This window comes from Dromiciops gliroides, chromosome 5 (genome assembly GCF_019393635.1).
Source record: "Dromiciops gliroides isolate mDroGli1 chromosome 5, mDroGli1.pri, whole genome shotgun sequence".
NCBI classification, from domain to species: Eukaryota; Metazoa; Chordata; class Mammalia; order Microbiotheria; family Microbiotheriidae; genus Dromiciops; species Dromiciops gliroides.
The window spans coordinates 183342958-183359710 of record NC_057865.1 but is presented as its reverse complement, the minus strand read 5'-3'; the positions used below and the strand labels follow the sequence as shown (position 1 = coordinate 183359710).

The 16753-nt window shown below is 36.1% G+C and overlaps 1 protein-coding gene and 1 pseudogene across 1 annotated transcript in view; both read right to left on the bottom strand.

Moving 5' to 3' along the window:
* Window positions 1-1781: 1781 nt before the first annotated feature.
* The window catches only part of PLCZ1 (phospholipase C zeta 1), a 71835-nt gene continuing 56863 nt past the window's right edge, over window positions 1782-16753 (bottom strand). Inside the window, exons 10-11 of the mRNA XM_043968214.1 lie at window positions 8422-8571; window positions 1782-2458 (exon numbers count right to left, since the gene is read on the bottom strand). Coding sequence (XP_043824149.1) covers window positions 2373-2458; window positions 8422-8571 — 236 coding nt within the window. The 3' untranslated portion in view covers window positions 1782-2372. The remainder of the gene's footprint in view (window positions 2459-8421; window positions 8572-16753) is intronic.
* Window positions 9725-12496, bottom strand: LOC122727948 (annotated as a pseudogene).

Below are 16753 nucleotides of genomic sequence, written 5' to 3'. Positions count from 1 at the left end.
AAAATTTGTCTAAAGGAAAGTAAGAGAGAAAAATCCATATATTCTGTTTCTCCTGATCACGGAGTCCCTCAGTTCTACAGACAACTCTTTAAAATAAATTTCAGAGGGGCAGCTAGGTGGCACAGTGGATAGAGCACCGGCCCTGGAGTCAGGAGTACCTGAGTTCAAATCCGGCCTCAGACACTTAACACTTACTAGCTGTGTGACCCTGAGCAAGTCACTTAACCCCAATTGCCTCACTAACAAATAAATTAATAAATATTTTAAAATTTTAAAATTTTAAAAAAATAAATTTCAGAGAAGATGCTCATTTGCATCAGTAGAGGAAGCATCCTCATTCCAATGTCCTCTATATCAATGAAATCATAGTTATAGTCCCTATCCCCACCCTTCTTTCTTCCTTTCTGGTACCATAAATTATAGCCATGAATAGACACTGGTCCTTTGCTCTTTCTCCTTCAAAGAACACATGGATGAGCTGGGTTTGTGGTTCTCTTAGGGGCTATGTAGATAAGCAGCAAGTGAAATGATAATCAAGTTGAACAACCTGAGAAATTAAAGATCATTTAGCCAAGTAAAGTAGCCCAGCAAGTGACCAAACATTTGAGCAATAAGAGATTGAAACAGGAGAACCTAGGAGCAATGATGTATAGTATTGATAGTAACAGTTTATTCATCTTAGTCTTCCCAAGAATGAAAAATGGTGAGTTGATAGACTTTTGAAAAAAAAAATATTTTTAAGAAGCACTTATTAGTAGATCTGCCAGGCATTGTGCTAAGCACTTTACAAATATCTCATATTATTCTTTTTTTTTTTTTAGGGCAATGAGGGTTAAGTGACTTGCCCAGGGTCACACAGCTAGTAAGTGTTAAGTGTCTGAGGCCAGATTTGAACTCAGGTACTCCTGAATCCAGGGCCGGTGTTTTATCCAGTATGCCACCTAGCTGCCCCATCTCATATTATTCTAACAACCCTACAAGGCAAGTATTATTATTATACTCATTTTACAGATAAGGGAAGTGAGGCAAACATAGGTTAGGCGATTTAACTTGAGTCATAAAGCTAGTAAATATCTGAGGCCATATTTGAGCTCAGGTCTTCCTGATTCAAGGTCCAGTGTTGTAGCCACAGAACCACCTAGCTGATTTGACAATCTTAGAAGTTTCTAACATTGGATTCAAGAATATGAATTAGCGGGGGCAGCTAGGTGGCACAGTGGATAAAGCACTGGCCCTGGATTCAGGAGGACCTGAGTTCAAATCTGGCCTCATACACTTGACACTTACTAGCTTGGTGACCCTGGGCAAGTTACTTAACCCTCATTGTCCCACCAAAAAATAAATAACAATATATATATATATATATATATATATATATATATATATATGTATATATATTAGCAGTGGAATTTGAATAGAAAAACTTTGAGTTGTGGGTTTACAAAATGTAAATACCTAACATACTATCATGCTGGATAGTTCATTTCACATTTTGCTAGGCAGCAGCAGATGGTTCTCCTTATGCAAAAAGTCATTATTGTCACCCTTCACATTGATGCAGGATATTTATTAAGTTTCCACAGTCTGGTATGTGAGGTATATGACATTCTGAAAGGCATAATCTCAATGAAGTTAGGAAGGTCAGAATATGAAGTAGAAAAGAAGTTATATTTAAAAGAGAATAATAGCAATATGTACATACATTGTAAAAATTTTAAAATTTATAAAATGATAATTCAGCAAGACCAAACAGAACTATATATAAATACCACATGCAAGGCAACTGTACAAGATTATAATGAAAAATCAATTTAATAGATCTTCACAAAATGTCTGTATAATTTGAATTAAAGAAGCAAATCTGCTTCATATTTATGTTGGAAATGTAGTGGCTAATTAAACTCTAGAGAATAGGGCACAAAGAATCTAACAATGTAATTTCAACAACTAAATATATAAAAGTCAGAAGTTTTCAAATTCATCACTCTATTTATACTGGTAAATATTTTACAACCATTTAATTTCTTTTTTCTTTTCTTTCTCTTTTAGTCCAGATTTATTATTTTACTAATGATGGGAACTCTAGTGAGGAAACTCTCTCTATTAATGCAGTTCAGCAACTATTCTGAAACTTCTGAACATAGATAATTACATGGGGAGCTAATATGCTAACTAACTTACCTAGTGTAACACAGACAATCTGTGTCAGAGAGATGCTATCTCATATATTCCTGATTCTCAGGCCAACTTATTGGCTACTGTTGAATAATTGATCAAAATATGGAAAAATTAATTACATATCAATAATAAGGATATGGACATTCATTTTGGTTGCTTTATTGAGATGCACAGCATGTAGAATATTGTAAATGCTATTCATGGTACCACACATAAACAAATAGTGAAGCGGGGTCAAGATTATCACCTGTTTTGGAAAACAGAGGAATGGTGCGATAACCTGTGAATGAAATCATAATTGGTTAGAATAATTAAAATAAGTAAATTAAAGGTTGCTACAGTACTGCTACAGAAAAAATAATCTGATTTTTGCTAGACAAATAAAAACTTATTAGAAAATGACTGTTTTAAATTTCCCCCCCAAAAAAGTCAGTTTCTATTCTTGTATAGCCCTGTGTTTTGCATAATTCTGATATCTATTAATGATAAAGAACAAGGACAATTATAGTTGAATACTAAAGTGAAATGATGTAACCTAATTATTGGAGAAGGGTATCAAAAATGGTTGATATTGAGATGCTTACTTAAAGCTACTGTAAAATGCTATATGGTGGGGGCAGCTAGGTGGCACAGTGGATAGAGCACCGGCCCTGGATTCAGAAGGACCTGGGTTCAAATACGGCCTCAGACACTTACTAGCTGTGTGACCCTGGGCAAGTCAACCCCAATTGCCTCACCAAAAAAAAAAAAATGCTATATGGTGTCTATGATCTAATCCTGGGGAAAAGGGCCAGATTCTACCACTACCTCCATTCCTCCATAAAAGCCACTGGACCTTTATCAATTATAATCAAGTGAGCATAATATCACCAAGCAATACCATAAGTAGAGGGTCCATCAATGTAATATAACAAAGACCTTTTGTTGATGTATTGATTGATTTCTGTTATTTTCTACCTATACAACTACCCCAGATAAATGGCCAACAATATTTCCAACTTGTTTTCCAACCTCTTGTTACCTTAATCTCTGTGATCTCAAACCACTGCCTGTCCAGGCATAAACTCTTTCCACCAAAGATTTGTCTCTTCCTCTTATACTCCTTTCACTTCCTAGTACTAACTGAAACCTACCTTTCCTGTGTGCAAAAAACTCCCCTCATCAACCTTCTCCAATCTCGGTCCTTTCTACATTAATCTCCCCATCCCCCCAAAAATAAAACAATAAGGAGGAAAATATGTTTTTTTCTCCCCACTGCCATATCTAGATTCTCTGTCACTGTTATTTGACAAGTTCTCTTCACTTAAAGCTCATTTTACCTTGATCCTTACCTGGACATATATTCCTCAATGCTTCTACCACCTAATTTATGATCTTTATCTCTATACCATACTCTAACAACATTTTTAATAACTTCATTATTCTTACTAATGATCCTTCTAATTGGCTTCTTCTTTCCTTAATCTCTTAAAGTCCCATGATCACCATCTTCACACTAAACTGGCCATTCAAGAATTACACCATACTCCTCATCATCACCCCAAAATCTCCACTTCTAAGACCACATGCTGAAATTCCTCTCCAACCTCAGTTTTCTGTTCAAAAGATTCTCCCTTAGATTCACTTCTTCTAAATCTCCTCTTCACTCTCACTGAGAATTCCAGTCCCTCAATCTCTCTTTTACAAGTCTGTCATATTTTTTTCTCATCATATTTCTTTCCATTTACTCTAAGGTCAGCTATGTCAGTGCATTCTTCTCCAGTTTATGTTTACCTTACCCCCTGAATTTCTTCTATTCATGTTCTGTCCCAAACTTACTCCTGAGATGCCAAAAACTGATAAAAGAATAAAAACACTGTGCTGATGCAAATAATCACTTTATTAATCTTTTATTGATTTCTAAAAGGTGGTATTTTATAATGGATAATGTGTAGTAATTGATAATGAGTATTAAGAATTGAGATTAAATCCCATTTCTGAAACTTATTGAACTAGAAGACTATGGGTAAGTCATTTCTCTGATTCTCAAGCAACTTGCACACAAAAAAAGTTATGGGCAAGTTATGATATACATTGTGGAGGGAGTTATCATACTATTGTAAACCAGGTCCCAAGCATAGGTATTTGCATAAGATTTTCCTCATTGTCAGAGAGAATGATAACTATGCTGTATGCTTGGATGAGGGACAGAGTTCATGAGAGCTTGGGAGAAGAGAGTTGTTCTGGTTTCCAGCTTTTAGAGAGAACACTGATTATCCCAGCTCTCTTCAGAGAAGTCCCTAGAGGAAGAAAAAGATTTTGGGAAGAAGCCAACATATAGAGGAACCTGTACCCTGAGCATGTTCTTATATTCAGCTTGCTTGATTAGAGACTTCAGGGAATTTCTGCATGGGTGAAGTTGACTATCTTTCTCTTGGTTGAGATAAGATATCTCACTTCCAGTGGGAGAATTCAGTAACTATATAGCTCTGGAAAATTCTAATCTATAAAACTTTACTTTCTGTTTGCTATCACCTTGGATAAATAGATTTATTTGCTATGCAATATTTGTGGCAGTCTTTGTGTAACTTGAATTTGGTAGAAAGCAAGTCAAACCTTTGGATATAGCCTTGGAAATGCCTTTCTCATTAAAAGTTAGCCATTAGTATCCAACCATTCTGGAGAGCAATTTAGAACTATCTATGCCCAAAGGCCTATAGAACTGTTCATACTCTTTGATCCAGGATACCACTACTAGGTTTATATCCCAAAGACATCCTAACAAAAGAGAAAAAGACCTATTTGTACAAAAATATTTATTGCAGCTCTTTTTGTGGTCCCTAATAATTGGAAATCAAAGGGATGCCCATCAATTGGGGGAATGGCTAAACAAGCTGTGGTATATGATGATGACGGAATATTATTGTGCTATAAGAAATGACAAGCAGGATGACTTCAGAAAAGGCCTAGAAAGACTTCTGTGAACTGATGTATAGTGAAGTGAGCTGAACCAAGAGAACATTGTACATAGTGATAGCAATATTGTTTGATGAATAACTGTGAATGTCTTAACTATTCTCAGCAATACAATGATCCAAGACAAACCCAAAGGACTAATCATAAGGCATACAATCCATCTCCAAAGAAAAAAATGATAATGATGGAACACAGACTAAAGCATGCTATTTTTTGCTCTTTCATTTTTTTCTTTTATTCAAGTTTCCTTATACAAAATGACTAATATGGTAATGTCTTACATAATTGTACATGTATAACCTACATCTGATTGCTTACCATCTCAGGGATGGGGGAGGAGAGAGAGGAAAGGACAGATAGAATTTGGAACCCAAAATTTTACTTAAAAATGTTTAGTTTTTTTTTTAATTAGCCAATCTAGACTAGCAAGATTCCATCCTGATATTCCCTCTCTGAGGAAAGCAGAGAGGCTAGTTTCATGACCCCATTCTTTTTCTCTATTCCTGGCAGGTATGATTCTCCTTTGAAGAATGAATGAATGATATCACATAGATTTCTATTCTTTCTACCCTTTGAGTCACATTTGGGCAACCCATGTGAACATATATATAACCTACATTTTCAGCATTCCCACCTTATATTGACATAAAGCATAAGTCCTCAATGTACTGACATGGATTTCCTATAAATCCTCCCACCAAGTCTCCCCCAACTCTTTTTCCAAGCCCCCAAATGCACCCCATCCTCCTTTCATAACTGATCCACTTTATTCCCTCTCTGATAAATCTTTCACACAAAACTCAAAGTAATCTTCTTGATTCTTAGGTTTGCTCAAGTCACACCCTTGCTCAAATGTTTCTAATGTCCCCTGCTTATTTATAGCAATGGTGTCAAACTTAAAGAGGAATTGATCCTTACAGGCAGCATGTTGACTTAGGAAATCACAAGTTGCCATTATTTACGTAACATGGTGTTTGTAATTATTTTTCTTAAACATTTTCCAACTATTTTTTAATCTGCTTCCCATTAAATTCAAAGTTTTTTCTGGGAAGCTTGTGGCCCTCAGACCTCCAGTCTATAGGATACCAACTCTTAGATTACAGCATTTAAGTTCTTTCCTGTTTAACCTAGCCTACTAAACTGCTAGTCATTTCCTGGCCTCATGCTACTTTGTCCTTCTTCTGTGTTCCATCCCTTTAACTGACTCCCTACATATCTCTATGGAAATATGTTCTCTCCTTCAAGGTTTAATTTGGTTGCCATCTTCTCCATGAAGTCTCTCCTGATTAGCCCCACTAAAGACAATCTCTCCTTCTGAAATGTTCATACCTACAATGATCCAAGACAATTCCAAAAGACTCATAATGGAAAAAGCTATCCATATACAGAGAAAGAACTATGGAATACAAATGCAGATCAAAGCATACTATTTTTACTTTTTTTTGGTTTTGTGGCTTTTCCCTTTTGTTCTGTTCCTTCTTTCACAACATGACTAATGTGGAAATATGTTTACATGATTAAAAATGTATAACCTCTATCAGATTACTTGCCATCTTGAGGAGAGAGGATGGGAGGGAGTAAGGAAGAAGGAAAAAAATGAAACTCAAAATCTTATTTAAAAAATGAATGTTGACATGCATTGATCAACTGTGATAGACTTGATTCTTCTCAGCAATACAATGGTCCAAGATAGTTCCAAAGGACTCATGATGGAAAATGCTCTCCAAATTCAGAAAGAAAAAAAAAAACAACACTCTGGAATCTAGATGCAGATTGAACCATACTATTTCCATTTTTTTTTTTTGGTTTTCTTTTTTGAGGTTTTTCTTTTTGCTCTGATTCTTCTCATAACATGACTAATGCAGAAATATGTTTAATGTTATTGTACATATATATAACCTATATCAGATTACTTGCTGTCTTGGGGGGGAGGGAGGGGAGGGAGGAAGAAAAATTTGAAACTAGAAATCTTATAAAAACAAATGTTGAAAACTATCTCTACATGTAACTGGAAAATAATAAAATACTTTTATAATTAAAAATCAATGTTGAAAACTATCTTTACATGTAATTGGAAAAATAAAATACTATTTACAAAAAATATATATTATTTGTATACATGTCCTACCCACCCCACCTAAACTGCATACTCCTTAAATATAAGCAATATTTCCCTTTTTGTCTTTGTATCACCAACACCAAGAAAAGTGACTGACAAATCATAAACACTTGAATGTTTATTGAATTGAATGCCAAGATTTATCAGTATTTGCTCAAATACAGGTAAGAAGTGAAGGTTGTCCTATGTGGGAGCAGTAAATTAGACTGTGAGTTACTTACTGACATGGATTGTCTTTTTTGTCTTTCTTTGTATCCCCAGTGCTTAGCATAGTGCCTAGCACTTAGTAAATATTTAATAAATGAATATTGACCGATTGTTAAGGACTAAAATTAAACTATCAGAGTATTTTGAACTTGTGAAATTGATGCCTATTCCATCTATTACTATCTCCATGCTCCGCTATTGTTTCTTCTATAGGGATATTTTGTTATCAAGATATAATACTAGAAAAGTCCAACCATTTCAAAATATTTATACATCTTTTACTTCTGTTCCACTCTCCAATAATCTTAAGTCAAGACCATATCACTTATTACCTAAACAACTGTAATAGGCTTCTACCTCATATCCCTCCCTTTAGGCTTTCCTATCTCCATCTTATCCTGCTTTCAGATAACAAATTACACTTCCTAAGGAATCTGATTATGTCACTTCCTGGTGAAATATATCCAAGAAGTTCCATCCTGGATAAAATCTATCCCCAGCCTGACATTTAAGACTCTCAATAATTTGCCTTCAACTTACATTTCTGGCCTTTATAGTACTTTTACACATCATTCCCTTCATGTCACACTGAATTTCTAGATCTCCATCCTCTCCTACCTAGGTGCTGTCCCCCATATCTATGGGTACATTTCTTCCACATCACCACCTTGATCTGCTCTCAAGATTCAGCTTACATTTCTTTTCTTCTATGAAGTGTTCCCTAATCTAAAGGTGAAAGTGGTTTTTACCATACTTCTTGGAGCATTTTGACTGGACTAGTCTTTAGCCACATAACATTCCTCCTTATGTCGTACTTATTTTACTACACAGATTATCTCCTCTATTAGCCTGCAGGGACCAAGTTGTCTTTCATTAGAGCTTAATATATTGAATTAAACATTGGCATGTGTAATGATTATATATGATGGTTGAAACTGAAATATTAGTTTTAGAAGAATTACCTTTATCCATGCATAGCAGTGGTAATGTATACTGTCCAAGGAATTCATTTGAACCTATAGTAGACTGAGTTTCAGCAACAAAGCGTACTAGTGCCATTTCTGGGGCATGGATGGTAAATGTGAAAGTTTCATTCCATCGTGGACTAAAAGCTGAAATATAAAATAACAGATATAGCCAAAGAAATAGGCTAATTTTTAGATAAAATAAGAGGTTAATTTGTGTTTATACCTTTTCCTCTATCCCCTTATAAAACTAATGTCAAGAAAATTTGTTAAATCTCATCTATTATCCTTTTAATCATCTTAATCAAATTTAGGGTGGCTGGTATGTCTATACTGTTATTTTTGAAATATTTTTAACAAATACTCTCTCCAAAAATGAATATTTTCATACACAAGGAACAGAAAAAGATCATTCTATGAATATTATTCAAGTTATTATTCATATTTTATTATATATGAAAAAACTTAAGCTTACTTTAAAAATAAGAATATGAGAATTTCAACATGTTTCTTTCAAAGCTGTCCTGCTTATCTGTTTCCTTTTGAACTTCTTTCTGTTCTCCTCTGTGCTTTATTTTTAAAATATTTCAATGATCAGCACTTTTCTTTTCTTCTTTTTTGGGGGCAATACTATTGTTAGTTTCCCTCTTGCCCCTAAAATGCCTCCCAAGGAAAAAGAAAAATACAACCCTTATAATAAATTGTCAAATCAAACAAATCCAGATATTTGCTATGTTGAAAAATGTTTGTCTCATTCTGTACCTTAAGGCCATTATCATAATGTTCCATAAGTGGGTAACATGCTTCATTCTTCACTGATTCTCTTGAGTCATAATTAGGAACTCAATTAATGAGGGGACTAAGTGTCTCCTAGTTGTTTATCTTTACAATATTATGTTACTATCTAAATAGTAACTCAATTAACTCTGCATCAGTTCATACAAGCCTTTCCAGATTTCTCTAAAACCATCTTATTTAATGTATCTTATCATAATAAAGGGCAGCTAGGTAGTGCAGTGGAGAGAGTGCCAGATCTGAAGTCAGGAAGATTTATCATCCTGAGTTCATATCTGGCCCCAGACACTTAATAACTGTGTGATCCTGGGCAAGTTACTTAACCCTGTTTCCTTCCATTCCTCATCTATAAAAATAACTGGAGAAGAAAATGGCAAACCACTCCAGGATCTTTGCCAAGAAAACTCCAAATGGGGTCACAAAGAGTTGGACGTGACTGAAATAACTGAACAACAACAAAATCGCAATAAAATTCTATTACATTCATATTTTATTCAGCCATTCCCTAATTAATGAACATTCTCTTTGTTTCCCATTCTTTGCTACAACAGAAAGAGCTATTTTAAATGTTTTCATATAAATATATATGCATCCTTTAATTCTTTCTCTAATGTCTTTGGAGTATGAGCCTAGAGGTGGTATAGCTGGGTCAATGAGTTTGCAGTTCAGTGAATTTGGGGAAATATTTCCAAATTGTTTTCCAGAGTGACTAGACCAAAGTACACCAGTACACTTGTTTTCCTCGATCTCCTCCAACAATTTTTATTTTCCTTTTTTATCTTTACCTATCTGATAGGTGACAACATTCTTTAAATTTTCATTTAAGTCCATCAAAAAATACTATGTGATAGGGACTGTGCAAATTTCTAGGGATACAAATATGTGCGGGGGGGGGGGATGACAATCCTTACCCACAAAGAGCTTACAATTTAATGAGGGAAGACAATATACAAAAGGAAACTAAAAAAGATCCATTGCATGACTTGTTAATAAACTGCATAGCTCAGACTTTGTTTCCTTGGTTATTATCAATTCACTCAAAACAAGATTTTATGGGAACTTTCTCCTTAGGATCATTTCCTTGGGGTATAAGCCCAGTAATACAGTCTTTGGTTCAAAGGGAATGAACATTTTAGTCATTTTATTTGCATAGTTCCAAAATGATTTCCAAAATGTTTGTTCCATTTCACACATCCATCATAATAGCTTGCTAATTATCCCACAACCCCTCCAGCATTAACCATTGTCATTTTTGTCATCTTTACTAATTTTCAGGGAATGAGGTGAAACCTCAGTTATTTTTTTTAATATTTCTATTATTAATAGTGATTTGGAACATTCAAATGATTATGAGTACTTTACAATACTTCTATTGAGAACTGTTTATATCCTTTGATCACTCATATATATTAGAAATGTCTATTAGTCATATATATGTGTGTGTTGTGTATATATATTTGTTAATTATTAATATATCTTGGATCCCAAAACTAAAGTATCAGAGAAATGTGATACAATTATTTTTCCCATTCAACTATTTCCCTTCTAATTCTAGGTGCTTCAATTTTGATTATATGGAAGCTTTTTGGTTTCATGTAATCAGAGTTAAAATATTTTCTCTTTTGCAACTGCCTATATCTACTCTTCTATTTTTATAATATGATCTTTAATATTAAGGTCTCACATCCATTTAGAATCGATTGTGGAATATAGTATGACATGTTGATCTAAGGTTAATTTCTTTCAGACTGCTTTGCAGTTTTCTAAGCAGTTTTTGTCAAATAAGTTATTCTTAGGTAATTTGCATTTTCCACTTTATCAAACAGTCATTGAGTTCCATTGCTTCTGATTCTCCTTTGTTAAATCTTTTCTATTCATCTATATCTCTATTTTAAGACCAATACCATATAGTTTTGATGAGAGTTGTTTTATAATATGGTTTGAGGTCTGAAAGTATTTTCCTCCTGCATTCCTATTTCTTTTCATTATTTTCCCTTGATATTATAGAATTTTTCTTTTTCCAAATGAATTCTGGTATTATTTTATTAAGTTTTATGAAGTATCCCATTGGTAATTTGATTGTCCTAGGATTGAAAATATAAATTAACATTGGTAAGACTGTCACTTTTATTATAATTATGGCCCAGCCACGTGCACTAAATAGTCCTAAGTATTTAAGCTCTTCTTTATTTCTTTAATGAGTACTTTGTAATTGAATCCATATAAGTCTTTTGTGTGCATTGGCAGATTCATCCTCAGATATTTTATGCATTTTGTAGTTATTTGGGATGAGGTTTCCCTTTCCATTTTTATTTGCTTCTTAAATTTTGTTATTGTTATATAGAATTTGGGGGGGGGGTTGTTTTCATTTTGTTTTGTCTTTTGAAGTTGTACATCCAGTAAGAACAGTAGCTATGGGCAGGAGCTATCGATGCTTGGGTTTCAGACTCCTCTACTGGAATAGGAAACAGTTTCAGCATTTCTGCCTCCAGAGGATGGAAGCTTCCCGTTATAATCAATGTATGCAAAGGGCCGCCCAGGTCCACAGTACACATTTACATTAAGGTGCCAGCAGCAATTTTCTGCTCCTCAGATCCCACTCTGGCCAGGCCCACACAGATTGTCTCCTCAGGGATGGCTGGTTCCTCTCCTCGAGTTCTCTGGTTTTGAACAATCTCCAGAAACTGCTGGGCTGCTTGATTCACAGTTATGAATCGTGGAGTCTCATAGACCTTCCCTTTATTATATTTTCCAAACACTCTTCCCTGACTTGGCGGTCCGGTAAGCACAGTGTATGCAAGCCATTTTGTCTGTTGGTCTTTACTCTGTCAAAGAAGCTTTCTGGTTTCCAAGTCCTTGTCCAGAAAACAACGGAAACTACTTCTCCAAAATTACACGACCGCAAACCACAGCAGCCGACAGCACTCAAGATGGAAGCATTATGAACAATTCGGTATGGGATCCCCATCTTTACCACTCTTAGAAGATCACTGCGTGACATGGCCCCAAATGGATCCCCACTAACAAGGAAGGCAGTATCACTGTCATCAGCATCCCTTAAACCGCGTTTTACTTCTTGTTCCACTACCTGTCTGTCAGCAGTAATCAATGGTCTTCCATAAAAGGGTTCCAGTGTTTCCTTCTCTACGCTCAGGATTGAGGTGTACATGTACACTCGGTTACATTTCTTGACCATATCCAGCCCTTTCACAGTTATGTCCTCCGCATCGCCCAGACCAATCATGTAAAACATTTTCAACACCAAAGGGGGTTAGAGGAGGCGATGAAGACGATGATGAAGCAACTCTCTGAGATCTGGATGCCGTGTCTACTGAAGGCTCCGTAAGAACCTGGACTCGGGAATGGCGTCAACAATCGCACCCCCACCCCAAGCCGAAGGCTCTGATTTACTTTACAGCGCAGCAAAGCCACCGACCCGGCGTTTTGCGGTGCTTCTGCATCTCTTATGGGCAGGGAGGAGGGCAGAGAAGAGGGGGAAGGATTGTGAGTTAGGAGGAACTGTACTGGAAAAGAGAGTGGAGAGGATCAGGCCTTGTGCCATTCCGAGTGCCTCCCCCTACTCCTACTCCACCCCCCAAACCCCGCCGTGTCCTTGGTCTGTCCCGTAGGCTAATGGACCAAAAATCCCCATCCTGGGCCTGGATGAGCGAAGGAGCCGCCAAACCGGGCCGAGGGCAGTAGCCATTATGTAGAAATTATTTTTATTTCATTGAGGGTTTATTTTACAGTCTGCAACTCTGCTAAAGCTATTAATTGTCCTATTAGTATCTCTGCTGATTGCCTAGGCTTTTCTAAGCATTACCAACAAGAGAGTTATGTCTTTTCTTTGTCTTTATGCCTTTAATTTCTTTCTCTTGTCTTATTTTTGTTGTTAGAATTTATAGGACTATATCAAACAATAGAAAGGAGAATTAGCATCCTTTCTTTGCACCCATATTTATCAGAAGAGGTTTTGTTATATTCCTACCTGATATGTTTGCTTTTGGTTTTGGACAAATGATTTTTATGATATTAAAATTTCTCTATGCTTGCACTTTGTAGGACTTTTAGTGCTTTGCAAAGATTAACTCATTTTTTTCTCATAACAACTCTGAGTATCCCCATTTTACAGATGAGGAAACTGAGGCAAACAGGGGTTAAGTAAATTACCCAAGATCACATAGCTAGTAAGAGTCAGAGGCAGGATTTGAATGTGAGATCTTCTTGAGGGACTTCTGGGGGTGAAGTAAAGATGGTAAAGTAGAGGAAGAACTACTGCCAAGCTCTCTCTCCAAAGAACTAATGATAAAGCAAATCATGCACCTCCAAAAAAAAAGAACTGATATTGATTGAATACAGACTGAAACATGCTATTTTCCATTTTCTTTCATTTTTTCTTTTATTCAAGTTTTCTTATACAAAATTACTAATATGATAATGTTTTACATAATTGTACGTGCATAACCTTATATCTGCTTACTGCTTCAGGGAGGGGGCAGTGAAAGGAGGGAAGGAGGGATAGAATTTGGAATTCAAAACTTTAAATAAAAATTTAAAAATAAAAATTATTTATAAAATCAAATAAGAATGGTAGAGCAAAAATTGGGAAAAGAAATGAGAGATTATGAAAGGAAAATTATGAAAAGACAATTGGTTGTTCTTTTTCTTGAAGAGAACAAAAATGACATTATTATGTTGGAATCAAGGTACAGTATGACTGACTCTGGCCGATCAGACCAATATGAGCTTGATAGGCTCTACCACTGGTTGGGTAAAAATAGTCTATCTGAACTTTTGGAGTGGAGATATCTCTAAATTTGTACATTTCACATTTCTTTTGAGCTACTGCAATTCTGTTCTGCTCATAGAGCACAGCACTTTCTTTGATGCAGGCATGCCGTGCTGGGCAGTCTTTTGCTAGTGTCTCTCATGTCACACAATCAGTTCCAAAGTTCTTCAGAGAGACCTTGAGAGTGTACTTGTAATTGCTTCTTCTGACCACCATGTGAGCACCTGCCTTGTTTGAGTCCTCTTTAAAATAGTTCTCTCTGCAAACATATCTTTGGCATTTGAATAATGTAGCCACCCCATTGGAGTTGCACTCTCTGTAGAGTTTGAATGCTTGGGGGTCGGGTGGGGCAGCTAGGTGGCACAGTGGATAGAGCACTGGCCCTGAAGTTGGGAGGATCTGAGTTCAAATCTGACCTCAGATACTTACTATCTATGTGATCCTGGGCAAATCACTTAACCCCAATTGCCTTAAAAACATCTGTGGGGGGGGGGGGGAGCCAGGTGGCCCAGTGGATAAAGCACCGGCCCTGGAGTCAGGAGTACCCGAGTTCAAATCCAGCCTCAGACACTTGACACTTACTAGCTGTGTGACCCTGGGAAAGTCACTTAATCCTCATTGCCCCGCAAAAACAAACAAACAAACAACAACAACCAAAAAAAAAAAAAAACATCTGGGGCCATCTCCAGTTATCCTGATTATATATCTTGCTACTGGACCCAGATGGCTCTGGAGGAGAGAGTGAGGTTGGTGACTTCCTACAGCCCTCTCTCAGTTAAGTCCAATTCACTGCAAGTCATGACATCATCCTGATGTTGAAGTTCTCTTTGAGAATGAAGGACTTGCCACATTTTGTTGTCATCTACTCAAAGGCTTTAATGTTGTTAGTGAAGAAGTAGATTTTTTTCTGGAACTCCCTTGCTTTCTCCACAATCCAGCAAATGTTAGCAGTTTGGTCTCTGCCTCTTCAAAAAACAGCCTGCAGTTCTGGTAATATATTACTGAAGCCTAGCTTGAAGAATCTTAAGATAACCTTGCTAGCATGTGAAATGAGAATAATTATTCAGTAATTTCGAACATTTTTTGGCATTGCCCTTTTTTGGGACTAGAATCTAAACTGATCTTTTCTGGTCCAGTAACCACTGCTGAGTTTCAAATTTGCTGGCATATTGAGTGCAACACCTTAACAGCATTGTCCTTTAAGATTGTAAATAATTCAGCTGGAATTTTATCACCTCCACTAGCCTTATTTTTAGCAACGCTTCCTAAGGCCCACTTGACTTCACTCTCCACCATTGTGGTTACCAGAGATATTAAGATATTTCTTGTATAGTTCTCTATATTCTTATCACCTCTTAATCTCTCTACTTCTGTTAAGTCCCTACTAATTCTGTCTTTTATCATGCCCATTTTTGCACGATACTTTCCCTTGGTAGCTCCAATTTTCCTGAAGAGATCTCTTCTTTCCCATTCTGTTGTTTTCTTCTATTTCTTTGCATTGCTCATTTAATAAAATCTCATCTCTCCTTGTTATTATCTGAAATTCTGCATTCAGCTGGGTATATCTTTCCCTTTCTCCTTTCCTGTTCACTTTCCTTCTTTCCTCAGATATTTGTAAAGCCTCATCAGACAGCCATTTTGCTTTCTTGCTCTTCTTTTTTCTTTGGAATGTTTTTCTTGTTGCCTCCTGTGCAATATTGTGAACTTCTGTGCATAGTTCTTCAGGCACTCTATTTACTAGCTCTAATACCTTAACTCTGTTTATCACCTTCACTGAATATTCATAAGGAGTGTTATTTAGGACATAGCTATGTAGTCTGGTGGTTTTCCCAACTTTTTTCAATTTCAATTTCAACTTTGCAATAAGAAGCTTATGATCTCACCCACAGTCAGCTCTAGGTCTACTTTAACTGCCTCAATAGAGCTTCTCCAACTTTTGACTACAAATATATAATCATTATGATTTTCATATTGACCATCTGGTGATGTCCATGTATACAGTCACCAAAGGGTTGCTGAAAAAAGTGTTTGCTATGACCAGTGAGTTATGTTGACAAAACTCTATTAATCTCTGCCCTGCTTCATTTTATATTCCAAGTTCAAACTTAACTGTTATTTCAATTATCTTTTTATTTCCTACTTCAGCATCAAATCCCCTATGATGAATATGACCTCTTTTTCTGGTGTTATTTCTAGAAGATGTTGTTGTTGTTCTTTAGTGGATTAGTCATATCAAACTCTTTATGACCCCAATTGAAATTTTCTTAGCAAAGATACTGAGATGGTTTACCACTTCCTTCTCCAGATCATTTTATAGATGAGGAAACTGAGTCAAATAGGATTGTCTTCCCCAGAGTCACACAGCCAGGTCCTCCACTATGTTACCTAGCTGCCCTAGAAGACATTGTAGGTCTTCGTGGAACTGATCAACTTTGGTCTCTTTGGCATTGATGGTTGGAATGGTGTGGACTTGCATTACTGTGATATTGCATGGTTTGTCTTGGATTTAAACAGATATCATTCTGCCATTTTTTGAGATTATACTCAGGGCTATTTTTCTCACCTTTTATTGACTATGAAAGATACTCCATTGCTTTAAGGGATCTCTGCCTCCAGTAGCAGTAGTAATAATCACCTGAATTAAATTTACCCATTTTCATTCATTGGCACCCAAGATGTTGCCTCTTTCCATCTCCTGTTTGACCACATCCAGCTTACCTTAGTTCATAGATCTTACATTCCAGG